This window comes from Vollenhovia emeryi, unplaced genomic scaffold (genome assembly GCF_000949405.1).
Source record: "Vollenhovia emeryi isolate VEMERY1.0 unplaced genomic scaffold, V.emery_V1.0 DF939126.1, whole genome shotgun sequence".
Lineage (NCBI taxonomy): Eukaryota > Metazoa > Arthropoda > Insecta > Hymenoptera > Formicidae > Vollenhovia > Vollenhovia emeryi.
In genome coordinates this window covers 1,918,128-1,936,169 of record NW_011967240.1, presented here as the reverse complement: position 1 = coordinate 1,936,169, position 18,042 = coordinate 1,918,128, and the positions used below count along the sequence as shown (strand labels likewise).

The 18,042-nt window shown below is 47.4% G+C and overlaps 6 protein-coding genes across 8 annotated transcripts in view; 3 read left to right on the top strand and 3 right to left on the bottom strand.

Annotated features, from left to right (window-relative positions):
- LOC105569003 (ATP-dependent RNA helicase dbp2-like) overlaps window positions 1-1,165 on the bottom strand; it is a 7,868-nt gene extending 6,703 nt beyond the window's left edge. Inside the window, exon 1 of one of the 2 annotated variants that reach the window (XR_001009467.1) lies at window positions 755-1,165. Coding sequence is in view for 1 of the 2 variants with exons in the window: in XM_012025120.1 (XP_011880510.1) it covers window positions 755-756 (2 nt within the window). In the remaining variant the exon portion in view is untranslated. The remainder of the gene's footprint in view (window positions 1-754) is intronic. The other variant, XM_012025120.1, reaches the window with a different exon arrangement.
- A 1,394-nt stretch (window positions 1,166-2,559) lies between these two features.
- On the top strand, window positions 2,560-5,211 carry LOC105569002 (ubiquinone biosynthesis protein COQ4 homolog, mitochondrial). The gene is made up of 4 exons (XM_012025119.1): window positions 2,560-2,633; window positions 4,284-4,615; window positions 4,685-4,908; window positions 4,980-5,211. The coding sequence occupies exons 1-4, from the start codon at window positions 2,600-2,602 to the stop codon at window positions 5,128-5,130; spliced, it is 741 nt and encodes a 246-aa protein (XP_011880509.1). The 5' UTR covers window positions 2,560-2,599; the 3' UTR covers window positions 5,131-5,211.
- LOC105569001 (UDP-sugar transporter UST74c) lies at window positions 2,596-4,240 on the top strand. Its single transcript, XM_012025118.1, has one exon. The coding sequence runs from the start codon at window positions 2,763-2,765 to the stop codon at window positions 3,738-3,740; it is 978 nt and encodes a 325-aa protein (XP_011880508.1). The 5' UTR covers window positions 2,596-2,762; the 3' UTR covers window positions 3,741-4,240.
- Window positions 5,212-5,334: 123 nt separating the features above from the next.
- LOC105569000 (discoidin domain-containing receptor 2-like) lies at window positions 5,335-14,725 on the bottom strand. The gene is made up of 15 exons (XM_012025117.1): window positions 14,397-14,725; window positions 13,833-14,150; window positions 13,234-13,339; window positions 12,931-13,156; window positions 12,502-12,649; window positions 11,961-12,253; window positions 11,654-11,897; window positions 10,872-11,573; window positions 10,280-10,422; window positions 10,024-10,182; window positions 9,803-9,912; window positions 9,273-9,440; window positions 9,115-9,207; window positions 8,903-9,044; window positions 5,335-7,080 (listed from the first exon to the last, which is right to left on the bottom strand). Exons 2-15 carry the CDS (start codon window positions 13,909-13,911, stop codon window positions 6,781-6,783), a joined length of 2,913 nt encoding a protein of 970 aa, XP_011880507.1. The 5' UTR covers window positions 13,912-14,150; window positions 14,397-14,725; the 3' UTR covers window positions 5,335-6,780.
- A 418-nt stretch (window positions 14,726-15,143) lies between these two features.
- LOC105568997 (protein prune homolog) lies at window positions 15,144-17,552 on the bottom strand. 2 transcript variants are annotated; one of them, XM_012025113.1, is made up of 6 exons: window positions 17,415-17,552; window positions 16,553-16,794; window positions 16,220-16,485; window positions 15,898-16,139; window positions 15,654-15,812; window positions 15,144-15,411 (listed from the first exon to the last, which is right to left on the bottom strand). In XM_012025113.1, exons 1-6 carry the CDS (start codon window positions 17,448-17,450, stop codon window positions 15,226-15,228), a joined length of 1,131 nt encoding a protein of 376 aa, XP_011880503.1. In that variant the 5' UTR covers window positions 17,451-17,552; the 3' UTR covers window positions 15,144-15,225. The 2 variants fall into 2 exon arrangements, with proteins under 2 accessions (XP_011880503.1, XP_011880502.1); XM_012025112.1 differs by lacking the exon at window positions 17,415-17,552 and adding an exon at window positions 16,958-17,218.
- An 86-nt stretch (window positions 17,553-17,638) lies between these two features.
- Window positions 17,639-18,042, top strand: part of LOC105568998 (methionine aminopeptidase 1D, mitochondrial) — a 3,654-nt gene continuing 3,250 nt past the window's right edge. Inside the window, exon 1 of the mRNA XM_012025114.1 lies at window positions 17,639-17,811. Coding sequence (XP_011880504.1) covers window positions 17,731-17,811 — 81 coding nt within the window. The 5' untranslated portion in view covers window positions 17,639-17,730. The remainder of the gene's footprint in view (window positions 17,812-18,042) is intronic.

Here is an 18,042-nt window from a genome sequence, read left to right as displayed (position 1 = left end):
TATCTGGCACAAGGCAAAAGATACCGAATGGCTTACAACAAACGCAACGGTACAACGTCTATATCTTGTTTTAATACAAATTAATCCAAGATAAGCTTTGGAAATTACATTCCCATCACATACATACGGAGTGAAAACTAAAGAGCTACAAACTGCGATCCAGTCTTGATCTATTCTAACTTAAGGACTTATCAGTGCAGTTTCATTAGCATTTTATTCGTCCAAGGAAATAAAAAGTATCGGCAATTTCCCACCGCCTTCTCTTTTTCAAGCACACATGGGGAACAATCCCCGCGGTCAAGCCGCGTACGCTTCGAAGCGTTTCTCTCCTCCTTCTATCATTTATAGAAGAAGGGAGAAGAAAAACACTTGAAAACATTTGAAGCGACAGCCTGAAAGCGCAGCCAATGCACCATGTCCGAATCGTGTCGCCGGCCTCCGCCGCGACGGGCGAGAAGAAGAAATGAAAGCGTGTGCCGTCGCGGGCGGACGTCGCGGCGGGATTTCCTCGCGGGTCGACGCGATAGCGTCGCGAGGATAGGACGGCGGAGAAGAATCAATTTCCAGCCGGTCAATATCAGCTACGCCGTGTATATCGATTGACGTCCGCGCGACGGCACGGGGCCGCTCGACTCCGTACCCTTGTTCCTCCCCGAGCGGACGGTCTCGCGGGCGCGCCGCGCGTCCCGACGGACGCCCCGACGCCGGGGGCGGCCGGTTCGCGGGCCGCGCGACGCTGTCAACGCGTACTTACATCGGGGCGAGGTCCGACGGACGGCCACGGGAGGACGGTCTCGGGACCGACGTCGGCGACGTCGGCGACGGCGGCGACGGGTGCGCGGACCGCTCGGCTCGACTACCGCGGGACCGACGTCCGACGCGCGCGGACTCCGGCGATCACGCGTCTCGCCGCGACACGGCCGACCGGGGCGAGGAACTCGGACGCGCCGCCAAGAGTAAAGTCGTGTCGCCCGCCACCGGCGATCCCCGGGATTAATGGACGAACTTCCGCAAGTAGTTCCGCGTTCCGGTCGTCGCCATGGCGACCGCGGCGCAGGGATACACGGGACCCTCGCCCCGAGGGGGGGCGAAGGGGCGGCAGGGCTTCCCTTCCCCCGCCGCGCCGGCCGTCGCCGGGCCGGGATCCATACTCGGCGACGGGACACGAGGTTACGCGACGATGCCCGACCGCGCGGCAAGATGGCGGCGCCCGTGCCGGTGGATTCGCCCCCCCCCCGATTCGTTCGTCGCGCAACGTGGGGGACCTGATCCGAGACGAGCGTCGTGCCGCGAGGGGATGACTAATGTACGCGCGGAATGAAGAGGGAAGCGGAGTGTATCGTGGCGTACGCTCCTCGTGCCGCGCGACTCGGCCGAATCGCGCGTTTATGAAAAGCCGCCGTTCTCGACAAGCGAGACTCGTAATTCGAGGTAAAAAGGAGATACATCCTTCGCGGGAGGCACGCGTCTCAATTCGTATCGAGTGTGAGCTCTGCAGCGAGGCGGCTCGTAGATCCTCTCGAGGATCGCCTCGGGCTCCGGTCGACTCTCGTGGATCCTCAAGACTTTGTGTTCAATTGCAGCAAGTTCATTCGGTCCTGTCGGACAGAAGGCTCTCGTCTTCGTCGCTGCTTCTTCCATCGATATCTATTTCATTTTGCAAACTAAAGACTTGAAACATCGACTCTGTTCTCCGATTCATTCGATGGGGAAACGTTCGCGGAAATTCTGCTCTTGCGGAAAAGTCGATTGGCTATTCGCACGGTTTTCAACCAGTCGACTCCGAACTCTTCTGCGAGAGCGGAATTGTGTGTGGCGATTATTCACCTCGGCGAAAGTATTTTGAATTAAAATTGAAACGCCTTTGTTTCCTTTCAAGAATGTCCCTGAAAAACCGTATTGACAAAGTTCAGCAAAAGCGTCCAAGACTCCTCTGTGCGTCTACATCGAATGCATTTGCAATTGAACGCCAAGTCTTGAAGATCTGCGAGTAGAGAGATAACGTAGCACGAATCCAAGAAAATACCATACGAGTCACTTTTCACGCGTTAAAATGGAAATTCCAAAAGTTCAAACGGACATTAAAGAGCGCGACAATGAATGCGGCACTTGAGATCGAAGCGGTTGTCGGGAGTTTAATTTTCAAATTTCCACTTGTACGCGTTAGAAGCGATATAGATTTTTCGTTTGGAATTGCCGGCAAAAATCCCGAGCTAGCCCGTCATTCGGAAGCGACCGCGTTCGGCGGAAAAAGCTGCTTTGTAATTGTAAAAGCGCCGAGTCCGATTGGCGTACGCTCCTGATTGCGGTAGAATCCAAGAGCATACTCCAATGAAATGCACGAACTTTACAACTGTTGCAAATCAGTGTTTTCTGCCAAACGTAGCCCATGTCTACGTCTGTCACAGTTTGTTTCTTTTCCGCCAGTGGTGCCGCAGAGAGAGAGCTCGGCGTGGCGGAGGACTTGTCGTTGCGACGAACATGCCTCCGCGATCGCGTCACGTGCCCGAGGCCTGACACTCGACACCGCGAAGGTCCTTCAGACTCAACCCCGAAGCCGAATCCTAGGCGAGTTGGCGAGCTCGCAGCCCCCGGTGCCATGAACGGAGGCGGAACGATAAGGTTATCTAAGCGTAGGTTCCTCTATGTGTGTAATTATTTATCGCAGTAACGGCGCTCTCGGATAGCGAGACCCGCGCGGACGGATATAAAGTGCGGGCGAGCTGCTGCTGCTGCTGCTGCTGCTGCGTCTTCCTCTGACGATGACGGAGCACGAGCAGAACGCGATGTTCGCGCGGGTGGCGTCGGCGCTCTTCTACGGGCTGTCGTCGTTCATGATAACGGTCGTCAACAAGACCATCCTCACGACGTACGCCTTCCCGTCCTTCCAAGTGCTGGGGATCGGCCAGATGCTCGCGACGATCCTGGTCCTGCTGGCCGCCAGGCGGCTGCGCTACGTTGACTTCCCCAGCCTGGAGACGGCGACCTTCGGCAAGATCTGGCCGCTGCCGCTCATCTACATCGGCAACATGATATTCGGGCTAGGCGGCACCAAGCAGCTGAGCCTGCCGATGTTCACCGCCCTCAGGCGGTTCAGCATCCTCATGACAATGATCGCCGAGTACTACATCCTCGGCGTGAAGGCGCGCCTCTCGATACAGCTGAGCGTCTACACTATGATCCTGGGCGCGGTGGTGGCCGCGCTCAACGATCTCGCCTTCAATCTCGAGGGCTACATCTTCATCCTGTTGAACGACCTCTTCACCGCCGCCAACGGCGTGTACATGAAGAAGAAGTTGGACTCGAAGGAGCTGGGCAAGTACGGGCTCATGTATTACAATTCTCTCTTCATGCTCGGGCCGACGGTGCTGCTGGCCTGGTGGATGGGCGACCTTACCCAGGCGCTCGACTTTCCCAGCTGGACCGACCCGCTCTTCGTCCTGCAGTTCGCCCTGTCGTGCGTCATGGGCTTCATACTGTCGTACAGCACGCTCCTCTGCACGCTGTACAACTCCGCGCTCACCACCACCATAATCGGCTGTCTGAAAAACATATGCGTCACGTATCTCGGCATGGTCATCGGCGGTGACTACATATTCTCCTGGCTGAACTTTGTAGGGTTGAATTTAAGCGTGATAGGTAGCTTAGTGTACACCTGGGTGACGTTCCGTAAGAGAGAGAGTCCGCAGCCCAAGTACGCCCTGGTTGGATCTCAGGCTAGTAAAATACAAGCCATATGATTGTAAGTTTCTCGCGCGTGGCTCTCGGAGGGCGAGCCGAACGTCGTGTAATCTCTGTATATAATACACAAAGCATTTGTACAAAAGGTTTTATATAACTTCGGCGAGCGTGTAAACAGCTAGTGATCTTCGTTTAGGTGTAAGGCGGATATGTGTGTAAGGCTTCGAGGTAGAGAGTACATGTTCCTTTGTTCGTTCCAAGAAGCGGCAGGGTGGCGCGTATGCGACCAGCAGCTGTTACTTCTGTTCCTCGTGTCACAAAGTGCTCTTTAACTCACCGGAAGTTAGGGAGCGACGTGAGATAGTACCGACAACCCGACTGTAATATATACCAAAGTGAAGTTGCGTTACCAAATAAGTATTACGCTGATTAGGAGGACGATACGAATCGATCAGGGTACCAGCGTCGCCATCGAGTTAGATGTAATCTGTACACGCTAATCTGTACATACATAACGGCGCTATTTTAATGGAAATAAATTTTATTTATTAACAGACAACACGCGCCTTCCAGACCTTCTTACTCTCCTCGCTCGGTTTCAGGCCGCTTCGCGACCGCCTGCGAGGCGTTCCTGGAGGATTACGCCAAGCACCATGTATCCCTATCCCCCCTGCAGCGTGCGCTTCTCACGGTGGGCTCGGCGACGGTGTCTCTGGCGAATCCGTTTCGAGGTGACATGATAGCGTGCCTCGGGGAGACCACCGGCGCGAACGCCCTCGCGCACTGTCGTCGACGGATGATGGACACGAGCGAGGGCCAGCGTGTGCTCGCGCGAAAGCCGCGCGTCAACACGTCCACCGTCGACCTCTCTCACCTCAAAGACCTGCCGCCAGGAACTGTGGGCAGAACGTATCGCGATTTCTTGGATGACAACGTAAGATATGAATCGCACCGTCTCCCCGGGACGAGCGAGCGGAACGTAACGAGCGGGCTGTGATTGCAGAACGTGTCGCCCGACGATAGAGTCGCGGTGCAGTTCGTCGACGATGTCGAGCTGGCCTACGTGATGCAACGGTATCGAGAGGTGCACGATATCTTTCACGCTGTACTCCTGATGCCGACGACGATGCTAGGAGAGGTGTCGGTTAAGTGGGTAGAGGCTTTGCAGACGCGTTTGCCGATGTGCATTACCGGCGCGATATTCGGAGCTAGTCGGCTACGTCCTAGGTAAACTCGTGTGCACGCGATAGCCTGTGGTTATCACTAATGTATCGTCATCATTTCGTATGATATTTCAGACAGAGGCAATTGTACTTGGATCATCACCTACCGTGGTCCATTAATGTCGGGTTGAACGCCGAGTTCTTGCTAGGGGTGTATTTCGAGGAGCGCTGGGAGCAGCCCCTCGACGATTTTCACAGAGAAATGAATATCGTACGCCTCGTGTGAGACTAACAAATTGTTGATACAGTTGCAGATAAGTGCCTGTTATTTACTTAATAGATGGAAAATAAAGTTTTCATATCCCAATGGTTTAACTCGTTGAAACCCTTCGACTGTCGTCGATATTAAATCATTTCTTAAGTAAATCTTTATGTATACGCACGGATAAGATCGGATCTGCAATTCGCAAAGCGACACACACACGATTGATATTACAAATTTGATTTAATTAAACGTTACATCTGTTATAAACATATATAATCTAAAATTGTACGTTTACCATAATCGTTATTATCGTCGTTGTTTCCAATAATCGTAATTGTGATTCTGTTTTGCTCTTTTGCTCCTGTCTTCGTCGTTTTCTTAGTTAACATCGTTAATATGCACGGGGTGTATCTTAAAATGGAAGTACGCTTTAGAGGCCTAGTTTATGTCCATTGGAACGAAATATTCGCGCAAAGTTCAAGTCATCTTGGAACCGCCGTCCTTTCTGAGTTACCACTATTTGGCACAGAAATTGTTGAGACGTCCTTATTCTTAAGTCGGAAGAATTAATAACGCAATAACTCGAATCGCAAAGAGAGCACCCTCGTTCCAAATACATCCCGTGAATTATACATTATGTATTTCCGAATAAAATTGGAGATGACTTAGCTTAAGATATACATATATAAGAAAGGATATATATATGAAGATTATTTCTATTTAAAAATCTTGCGCCACTGCGAAATTTGATTAAAGATCAAACGACCCGCCCTCCCCCTAAGATAGATAAGCTGAATCGATCAATACGAGTACATCGTGATATTATTTCGTAAAATAAGTACATATAAATATAGATGAGCAAAACTGATTGTCATTCTTCGACGTAATTGAGTGCATTACGCTCGCTTATGCCGATTTTACTTATATTATTTTGCTTCGGCTACGTGCAACAAATTTCCACGATGATATAATTAAGTACCCAGCCGATGAAACGCGACTAAAAGTTTTCGCGCAGAATCTGCAACATACTCGAGGAAAATTGCGACAAGTTTCGTAGGCGAGCTTGTTCGCGTCGTCATTCTATCGCGATCGGCTGCCTGGACAATAGATATAGAAGAAATGGAACGACATTTTTTTAACAGTATAAACGATAATAAGTATCACATATATATTATATATATGTATAAGCGTAGGAAAGATATGTAAAGTAAGAAATTAGTAAATAGATGTGAATCTCTTTTCTTTGCCCGCGAAATCACGTATTTCTCGCGAATGATTGCTACGGCAATAATCGTCGAGAGATTATTCTCGGATTACGCCTTGACATACGCGCGGAACATTAATACGAGAAACCTGCGATTATTCGCCGCATGGAATTTTTATCGTTATGTTGTTAGCCTACACTTACTTATATAATCAAAATTAGATAAATCTAGTTGAGCAGTAATTTTAGTGGCCAGAGAGCATCCCACGTTGATGTGTTTAGGCATTTTGCGACTCCTCGATTCGACACAATTCGCAATTAGTTGGAGCTACCTGCGATCAGGAAAGAAATCAGGATGCTTCTCAGCTGATTGTAATCGATTTGGTCCGCGCCGCCGCTGCTGCCGCTGCTGCTGCTGCTGCATGGATCGTCTTTCGTATGCTCTTTCGGCAGAGATGCATTCGCATTTAATCCAGAGTCAGCTTCTTGAGGTAGCAGTAAATCTCCTGGAAACTGGGCCGATCCTCCGCAAGTTTGCACCAGCATCGCAGCATCAGCCGGTACAGATCGTCCGTGCAGAACACCGGCTGCTCGAGGATCCGCGGACATTTCTTTTTACCGGCGTTCTCCAACGAGTACCATAGGCCGCAGTTCTCCAACACCTGTTCCGAGGTCAGATCGGCGTACGGTATGTCCTCGCAGCGCGTCAGCACTTCCCAAACCGTTACGCCATACGACCAAACGTCGGATTGGCAGCTTCGCTTTCCCTAAACATACGCGAGAAACATTATTCTCAATTTAAGTATTGCGACATTTTCGCATAACATGTATCAAATGTCCTGGTTTTCCTGAACAAAGTTTTCTCTTCTCATTGTCAGAATAATCTTTTAGATCTATGTCGCGAGGCATATTCGGAAATTAAGGCTACAACATACTACAAAAGTCGACAAATGCATATTTATTATTGAAACTTGTACGACAATTTTGCACAAGTATACCACTATTTTTCCACGTAATCGCCATTCAGTTCCAAGCACTTGGCGAGCCGGGTTATCCAGTTTTGTATTCCTATGTCACACATTTCTGCCATCTTCCTCGACCATTCACACACGGCATCCTTCACCTCTTCGTCAGTTGAAAAGCGTTTTCCATCCATGTGGTATTTCAAAAAGGTGAAAAGAAAAAAGTCACTTGGTGCCAGGTCGGGACTATAGGTAGGATGGCTCAGAATATCCCAACCAAAACTGTTGATGAGATCGACCGTTTTTCGTGCGGTGTGGGGCTGAGCGTTATCATGCAACAGATACACCCTCTTTGCCAGCCGATCTCTCCTCTTGCTTTCAATGGCCTGACGAAGCCTCCCGAGGGTCTCGCAGTATCTGTCGGCATTTGCGGATTGACCTGGAGTCCAAAAATCGATAAGCAAAATTCCTTTTCGATCCCAAAAAAATGTTGCCATGATTTTCTTCACGGGCTGTCGCGCTTTGAATTTTTTTGCCGGCGGGTAATCCCCGGCAAAATTCCACCCCTGCATCGATTGCCTCCTGGATTCCGGTGCGTAATGAGTCACCCATGTTTCATCACCAGTCACAATTGAGTCGAGAAATTCTTCACCCTCCACCTCATAACGATCGAGCAACTCCCGAGCTGAATGAACTCGATTTGTTTTGTGTTCTTCTGTTAACATTTTCGGTACACACCGCCTGCACAGTTTTCGAAAATTCAAACGGTTGATTACAGTTTTATACAGCAAGGTTCGACCGACTTCCGGACACATTTTACGAAGTTCGTCCACAGTCAAACGGCAATCTTCGCGAATTAGTCGCTCGAGTTTGCCAGCCAACTCGTCAGTCATAATCGACAGTTTCCCGTTCCTGCTCATCACGAATGTTTAAACTTCACTTTGCCACTCTATCATAGGACATGACGTTGCCGTAAACGGAAACAATTTCGTGGTAGATGTCGGCGGGCTTTTTATCTTTAGCGATAGCGAAATATCGGATGACGGCTCGCACTTCACACTTGACGGGATCGGGGTTTATGTCAAGACACGATTCTGACGTAACCAATCGAGCTACCTTTCGCATTTGAAGCGAACAGTCGAGTGGCTTATTGGATATCGACGGAAGAGACACCCGATCACACGTACGCGCGCAGTGATCAGGCAAAACGACGGTTGTTCCGAAAACAACAATAATCTTCTGTTTTGCTAACATGGGCCTTAGTGCGAAGTCATCACAAGTCGGTCATTGGCACAAACATCTAGCCGAAAGGTGGAATATTCTAGATGATGACTGCGCGAAGCCCATGCCAGCAAGATCAGAAAACGACTCTGAAAACAATAATGACAATGTTCGAAAGCAATCGACTTCTAGCTCGCATTTGACGTATCAATGCACGTCATCTCGAACATACGCAGTTGCTCGTTTGGTGGCCTTAATTTCCGCATATGCCTTGTAATTTACGTGGAAATTTTACCGAAAATTAAAATGTGTAAGAGTGTCCGAGTGTCAAAACAACAGAAAAGCAATGCAACGGGATGAATAGAAAATTCTTTTCTTATTGGAATCTTCATTACGGAACGCTCACCGATAAGACCGCTTCCCATGCCATCCAACGTAATGGTATCTTCGCATAGCACTCGTCGACGTAATATTCGCCGTCATATTTGCTGCAGTACATGGCCTGATCCGATACTTTGATCAGCAGATCTTTACAAACGATGCAATTCCTACGAGATATGTCGACAAACGTATTATACATATGCCATATGTAATATTATGTAGCGAATGTATTGTTACCTGGCTGCTAGATCGCAATGCGGTACGTTTAAACTCTCGAGGTACTTCATACCCGAAGCGATTTGAGTCACCAGATTCAATGAGCACTCGTAACTGCAGAATCCATAATTACGTGAGAGCCCATAGAGAAGATAACACGAGTCGTCGTGCAGGCTTACCTTATCGGCGCGTCGCGGTCGCGACTTTTTAGAAAACTTGACAGATCCCCGAGTTCCCCGTATTCGAAAATGGCACTAAAAGGTTCCTCCTCGACGATCGCGATTATCCTGGCGATATTGACGTCCCGTATTTCGGCCAAGGTGTGCATGTCGTTCATAAAGTCCTCCCTGAAACGATACGTTGCCGTACAAAGCTTTGCGGAAGCTCGTTAAACGCGATGCTTTCCACGATAAAAATGTTTTTCAGAATTTTTCTACGAACTCGAACTACTTTCAGAAATATTGGAAAGGTCTACTTCTTTTCATGTACGTGAATATTCTGATTGTATTTCTAAGATTTCTCATTCTATAATTTTTGAAAAAATATCTTAAACGTTTTCAAATCTTATAAGACTATGTCTAAAATTATAGAGTGAGAAATTTCAATTCATACATATAAAAAATTCTAGAAAAGATGTACATTTTCTCGGCACTTCTGAAGAGTGTACCAATTTGTCTAAAAAGTCTGAAAAAAGTTCACCAAGGCTTACCTCAAAGCGTCAACCACACCGCGCCACAAGGACCGGACTATAACTACTTGACGGTTTTGAAGGATACCTAGATCCGGATTTTGTATGCCTTTCGCCTCGCATAGGTGAACCTGAATGGGATTCACATCTTCGCGTTATAAATGAAGAAAGAAAATATAACAGATGGCAAAGAGACGATTCTTATTCAGGAGATTAAGCGAAAATATATAAATGGGACTCACCAAACCGAAGTTTCCCTCGCCGAGTTTATCGAGGATTCTCAATCTGTGCCGAGAGATGCGCGGGACCTCGTAAGTCCCGCGTTTGTACGATACGATCGAATCGCGAATGAGCAGCGGCGTGAAGAGACTCACAACGGGATGCTGATCGCGTCTCTTGATCTACAACATACCGTAATACTGTACCGAGTATTGCATTAACAATCGCAGGACTGTCTAAATTACCGTTTACATTTGTGCACGCCGCGAATCCTCTTACCGTCAAGATGTCCGTGGCCGCGTAATAACTCTCGTATATTCTCTGATTAATCTTTCCCGTTTGCGAGTGACTCAGTTTTCGCGACATCGTTGGCATTACGCAGTCTACTCGCGCTTCATCGAAGCTCTCGCTGGTGTTAGTGTCTAAAAAAACATATGCGAATTATCAATAATAATGTTAGATTGTAATTTGAGCACGCATGAGAGATGTTTGATTGGGCGCGAGCATTATTTAACAATGGCGCTTGTTATTACGAGTTTATAAATAATTTCGTTTATTTTAGCAATTAATATGCATTCGTATTATTGAATATGAAATTAATCATAACTAAATTAAAATCAATTAGGAAAGGCGCGGGGAAAATTGGGGCAAATGTAAATTATTAAGTGCGGGATGGAAAGAAGCGAATCAAATAAATGTATTCCGATAATTATAGGATAAGCGTCCTGTACCGACTGTATATAGAAATTTCATGTTTGCGTCTAACGTAACATAAAATATTTCTCGATTGCTCCTGGAATGGGACACAAATCAATATTAGAGCTAATTATTAATGCCATTAACGGCCATTAATATGCGGTTCTGCACGTACCGAAATGTTCTGTTTTATAATTGGATCTCGCTTCGCATTTGACATACGGCTCCGGGGATATTTTATTTATCTTTTCATAAATGCTGTGCTGCTCGCTCGTATCGACGTCGCCGAATTTGTAATCGCCGTTCGGGGCAATTTTGCTTTTTAACGACAGCCGAGATTGCGACAGATTGTTCACCACGATCGGTGTGGGTAATTTGATATCCTTTGTATTGATCGTGATACCCGGCGCCGGCGAGCCGCATAATAACACGGTATGCTTTTGTAACAGAGCCACTTTGTTGCGACCCCTCTGCTTTATCAGGAAGATCGTGCAGCCCGAAAAAAAGACTATTATAGTCAACGCAGCGCTGATTAGCCCGATATACGTTGGCGAATTGTTCACGGGAAACGCGTCCGGCGTCAGATTCGACTCGTTCAACACCAACGTTGTTTCGTTCAAGTCAGCTTTCGGTTTTCCCGTCATTGTACCTCCCTGTTGAATATTAATCTTCCTGTCATCATCGGCCTCGCCTCTGATCTTGTTGTCGGTATGAATTTCTAGATTGCCGATCTCGCCTTTAATCTCCTTGTCCTCGATCTGTTTTATTCTCGCGGTCTGATCTTGATTAATTACTTGGGACATGTTCTCGTTACTGTTCGTATATATCCATGACAAACGTGCCAACGCTCCGTCAGTGCTGTTTCTCACGTCTGAAACTGAATTACAAGATAATAAGTATATCTCGAGCATACTTTGAATGTTATAACATCACTACGAAATTGAGTCAAGTGATTACCTGTCTGGAATGTAATCTCGCTTATCAACAACCATTTTGACTGAGGTTTTATTTCCATTTTGATAAATTTGCCGAGCCTCGATTGCAACGGAATGGATATCGAAGCGCTACTCCTGCCATTCTTTTCATTGCTGTTGCCGGGAATGATGTTCACCTTAGGGTCGTTCAACAGTTGAAACGTCTCCGGTGTTTCGTGATACTCCTTGCCATCCGAGGAAAACCAAAAGCTCACCGTCGAGAACGTCTGAAAGTTGCGGGACTTGGAATAAGCTTGCTGTCGCGTCAAGAATTTGTTCCAATCACCTACCTCGACACTCAAATCGGGCAGATTTGCCACGTGAATCGTACAATTCCTAAATTTCCGCGAGAGTTCGAACTCAAACAACAATTCTACATTATCCCGATCGTGCCATCCGACCCAGTTGGTTACTCTGTCGGACTCCAGAATCTCCATCTCGCTGCCGATTATGCCGTCGGTTAATTGTCCCAGTCCGTTCAACATTAAATTCTCGATCTCCGTGCCGTCGTACGACGTGTCCTCGACGTTACACCCGTTAGGCCCGTCTGCGTCGGCTTTGGGCGCGGTGTAACTAGCGATGCCTTTTGCACAGTGAAGGGTGTTTTCGTTATATCGCATTCATTTCAATTGTCGTTTCTCTCTAAATATGATTTCTGACATTTTCGACATTTTATTACGCTGCCGATTATATATTTTCACGTATAAAAGGACAAATGCGCTTGATTAGAGCTGCATTTAAAGCGATCAATAAGCGAATCGTATTTACAACAAGTACACGTATACCCTTTGCAAATAAATGTAACATTAAATAAACGTATAGAACACTCACGATTCCAGACGCAGCCGTAAATCTCGACGCGCATGCATACAGTGCGAGGATGCTGACTGTAAGGAACGAATCTCACTCGACTCGCGATGAATGGTAGATCTAACTTCTGTTTCTCGACTAGATATGTATTGCTGTTGCCACGCAGGACCTACAATATGTACAATGCAATACGTGATAATACGTTAATGTAATTAAGTTTGGCCTGCAGCAAGTTTTAGAACGATTCTTTCTTAGGGATACGACGAGAAATTTATCTTAAATTAAAGTTATAGGCTGTTAAAATAAAGAAAATTAAATGTGAATTTTTAATTCTTACAAGAAACCTTAAAACTTTTCATAAAATCTTTAACTGCAAGTTATTTTAAGTTTCTATGCAAGAATTACGTCTTAAATAGTTTGAAATTGATCTTCATTAACAGTCAGGTGTACCTTGTTCCCTCTTAAATCTTTGTACTGATGCCATTTTTCGTGCCGCCAATATTCGAGAAAAAATGCCTCGGCATATTCTTGGCCTTGACCGTTACCGAATCTCCCCTGGGTCTCGGTCCACGTAATAAGATGGTCTCTCATCAGATCGATCTCCAAGTACTCGCGTATGGCGCTACTGATTTGCGCTTTCGGGCACCAAGCACCGCCGTTCTTTTCCTGCCGTATTCTGCGAACGTACGCACATCATCATGACGGCTGTACATAATTAATGCACGTTATATATTTCCGGGTTAAACCGTGTACCTCGCATTTTGGGGACCGACGGATTTCATCTCATAACTGGATGACGCGGTGATCGCCTCATCCGGGATTTTTCCTTCTTCCATGCCGAGTGGAAGAATGCATTTTTCTAAAATTACAGTCCACATATCTTGAATATTTTAGAGCTCGAGTATTATTAACTTACATATATTTTTTATACGCTTATGAATATGTGAAACGTGTTACTTGGCCTCTGATTATTTCCTACTGTAAACGTCATGTCAGTGAAATAAATAAATGGCCACGAAAAATGCGTTTATTATTTATATTTTTACTTTGGGTTGTTTTTGCCGCCATTATTCCTTTCCTCTGCTATTACGATTATCATTTATCGTCGCGTTTACGTGTGCCGTACAATCCATCTTTTGTAACGAAATAACGAGTCCATTATTATTCAACACAAAATATCATACATTTATCACTTTAAAAAACTCCAAAGATCGTAGAGGAAGCGTCAATAAAGTATATCAGTGCGAAACCCTGTAAAATTTTGCGAAAATATCGTGCCGCGAGATAAATATCACCCGCGCATAGAAAGGGGTTGATAACGGAGAGCGGAAAAGTGGCAGGGCCCAACTCACCGAGAGCGTCCCCGACGGATCCCCTCGCGCACCAGCTGAACAGTATTAGGACTTTTATCAAAAGGCGTACTGTCTCCATGATATGTTGCGATAGCGCGGCGCGTACCGATGCTCCGAGCGCATTTACAAATCATAATACAGCCCGAGGGACTTCCGCATCCCCGTTCTTGGCCCCGCAAGGCAGGAGGGCACCGTCGAAACGCGCGTACGGAGGGATGCGATTTCACGGAACGGCGTCCGCGAGACGTGATGCAGCTCTCCGCTCTCGCACAGGGTGGGGATGTTGATACTCGGCGTAGCCTGGCCCGGCTGTTGTCTCTGCGCAACAAGTATGGAACGATCAATATGCGTTATTTCGCGGGTGGGCGAAATTCTCCGCGCGTATATTTCGTTAATTCGTTTCTTTTCTCTTTTTCCCTCCCAACACTCCCGCCGCCACCTCCTGCTCCTCCTCCTCCTCTTCCGCCGAACGCGCGTCCGATCTCCCGGGGGAGGTAAGACCGCCGGGGATCCCCGCGTCGAGGCCTCCGTTGATCTCTCGACCCTCCGCAGCGACGTCCTTACCGTTCGGGAGAAACCGCCGACGCTCCGAGGCCAGTCTCATAATTTTCAATGGGACACGTGCGTCGCGTCAATAATAAGCCTCCTTCCAGATTCGGCCGCTCATCTAGCTGCTCCGCCCGGCTCGCATCTCCGCGTCTCTCCTTCGCAAAACGACCGCGCACGGGTCCTCACGGCGCGATCACATCCCGGCCCCGCACATCTCCGCGACGTTTCTGCGAGCGAGGGGCGAGCGGCGGCCGCGGCATTGCTCTCCACGGTCACTGCGTGGATATTCCGCGGGCGGAAAGGTCCGTTTTCGGGGATGATACGTGATAACGCCGAGGGGTGTGACGTCCCGGCAGCCAATGACGATAGCGGCGGCGTTTCACTGCGCAAAATCATAAAATTCCCGATAATCGAGATGTTTTTCCAACGGCGAGGGCTCTTCATTAACTCCAAATGCGCCGGTCTTTTTTGGAGCAAAACGCACTGTTAATTTAGCTGATCAAATCGGTGCATTAATATACATGATTTCACAGGCGTGTATCAAATATGCATATTAATACGTACATGGGTATACAATACATGCTTTATTACGCATATAATTAGAGCATATGTCGCCTTATATTGCCGTTGATAAAACACATGTAAATTGACTGTGAATTTATCTATGGCATACGCATTTAAACGAAATTTATTCCAACACGACTGAGAGTGAGGAGCGGGAAACATTGTGATGAAGGAGGTAGCCTAAAGAACATGAGAAGGTACTCGTGTATTTTTTTTTTATTGGCAAACTTTATACCACCGCAGCATCTTCCTCCTTAATTCTATATCCTATATAATACATTTATGCTGTACTTTTCTCACTTCCGTGCAACAACGTCGCTCTCTGCACAATCGGTAATATCTGTTTGCGCGTTACCTTCACATTTCCCTGTCTGTACAAACAAAGGCTATACCTCTCCCTTCGAGTCTCTTTGATCAATTCTAGATTCAGAAGTGGCTGGGTGGATTCAGCCAACGCTCGAATTATCTGCAAACGATGTCAAGGGATATGTGGAGTACACCGGGGTGAATTTAGCGTGGCAATTTCGGCCGTTCTCTTTCGCAAGGTCGTATATCGATTTTACACAATTTCCGGTTTTCCTTCTCAGACGCTCGTTCTCGTCCTAAACGAGTGTCCAAGCAGAAAAACCGAAAATTGTGGAAAATTGTGGAAAATCAAGGTACGACCTCGCAAAAGAGATCGGTCGAATTGCGTTAAATAATACTCACGTCGTTCGCCAATTGATTGCATGGCGTTGAAAAGATTGCGACATCTCTGGACACGCGCTCCCTCATCACGTCCTGCCCGATCAGGACGACGATGTCGCAATTTCTTTCATTGGCAAACTTTTCAATGACCTCCTCCCCATTCTCGTGCATGACAAAATTCTGGAATTTCCCTCTCGTTATACTTGATCGGTGAAAAAATCAATTTACAATATTAATGAAATAAAAACAATTTCAGGCAACGCACTTTCACCAGGAGGGAAAATCCAACGAGGGGTATTCCATTCGTCATTTTTAGATCCTTAATCATAAGTTCTTCCAGAGTTAATTCACTGATGTCCGTCTTTGCGCGCATAAGTTCTCTAAACGTCTCAGTTCTGTCGGACGTGAGTCTACCCTGTTGCTCAAGGGCGTTTAATACGTCGACGTCAGTGGCAGTCGCTCGCCCGGCCTCGTCCGACATGTTATAGGTGTCGATCAATATTGGACCTGCAGAAAATATCGAATGCTGTGTGAAAATAATAGAGTCTCGTGTCTATTATCGAATCTATCCGAGTAGCGCTTAATACCACGCAAGAGGCTCGAGAGTTGCGCGTCCAGCATATCAGGATTCCTCTGCAGGACACTGCGCGCGACCAGGGTGGCGCAGCTTCCAACGGTCTCCACGTTCAAGGACACGTTGGGCCACGGCCAGGCCGGGTCCAACGGCCGATGGTCGACGACCGTCACGACCGCCGGTCTCAACGCGACGTCCTCGTCGGCGAGAGTGTGATGATCGACCAGGATCAGCTCCAGCCTTCCGTCGCTCTGCACATTTTGCAAATCGATCTGATCTCTGTCGGGAGTACAATGGAACACAGCACAGAGCATCTCAAGCCATCCGAGCTATCCAGAGTGCTCACCTAAACGTCAGCAGGTCCAACGGGATGCCGTGAGACCTCAGGCTGTAAACAACCTCCGTCTTGATGCGAAACTCCCTCTTCGGAACATTCATGACCGATATTACGGCGAGGTCGGCGAGTCCGCGCCTCGCGGCGTCCACGTGCTCCAGCAGCCCTTGGACCAGGGCGCACACAGCCGAATCCAAGTCGCACGTCGGATTCCCCAGGACGACGCGAATTTTCCGGTAGGACGACAGCCGGGACTGCAATACAACGCAGCGGATGAGAAAACGAGCCGAGTGTGACAGCAAGCTCTGTGGCTCTCTAGCTCTTTAGCCATTGTCGTCTCTTCCCTCTTTCTGTCTTAGCCTCGTCTACAATGTGCTCTTTGCGTTTAGAAACATTCTACTTCCAGCCAATACTCACATTTAACAATACGTGTACGTTGATCAATTGTATGTACATTATAGAATCGTACATTGTCGACAAAAATTCTTAAGCGCACTGCTTTGCTTATGCAAAATAGAACGTTTCTAATCGCAGACACGTTGCAGATTAGACTTTGCAGTGCTACATAATTTTTTATTACAGCGTTACAGAGCGTTGCATTTTACAGAATGGATCCGCAAAGCGGAATATACGCCTCTGCACGAGAAAAGTGGCATCAGTAAAGACTACACGGTTTTATGTTTCTCATAAAATTACAAACTTGACGACGCGTGTACTTCTATCCACAAGAGCGTCAAGGAATTATAATTGCTGCATCGATTACGTGCACGCCATCGATGTAACACAAATTTGGAAAGGTGGAAAGATCGTCCTCCCGCGGAATCGCTATTTGTCACTTCTCCCGGAGACGAGGCGCGAACCACGGAATTGTTACCAGGGCGGTTTTGGAAGCATTGAGAAACGCCTCCATAGCTCGCGTTTGCAATCCGTTTCCTCCTCGTTCTCGCGCACCAAGTCTCGTTTCTCGATTTTATCCTCGGTCTCCCAACACCGTTAGAGGTTAGTTTCCCTCTGTCTTCGTCTAGTTGGTCTCGTTTATCGACCCGCGCATGCGTCATTCAGTTCAGCGCCGATGCCGAAAAGAGCGAGAGAGAGAGAGAGAGAGAGAGAGAGAAATCCACATGTCTAATTGATTTGATTACTGCCTCGATAAACGGATACGATCGTCTCGCAAGTGAAACGAGATAAACATGCGCTCGACCAGGGGCATCATTCAAATGGCGCGATCCTCTAAAGGGTACCTTCTGAACTTCCTCAAGACTATGTCGAGGGTACGTCTCTTTTCACCTGGCAGGTTGAATGTATTCATTAATAACAAATTCATTAATTTATCTCCATCGTAGCCGAATGATAGCCAAGTATCCCGAATGGTTTGTCTTGCAAAGGAAAGCTGTGACAAAGACGCTACATTCTTGACTTCACTAGTTGTTCCACTCTGGGGCTTGCACATTGTCCAGCTTCTGTGTGTACATTTCTTACTGTGGACAACATTGGAACGGTTC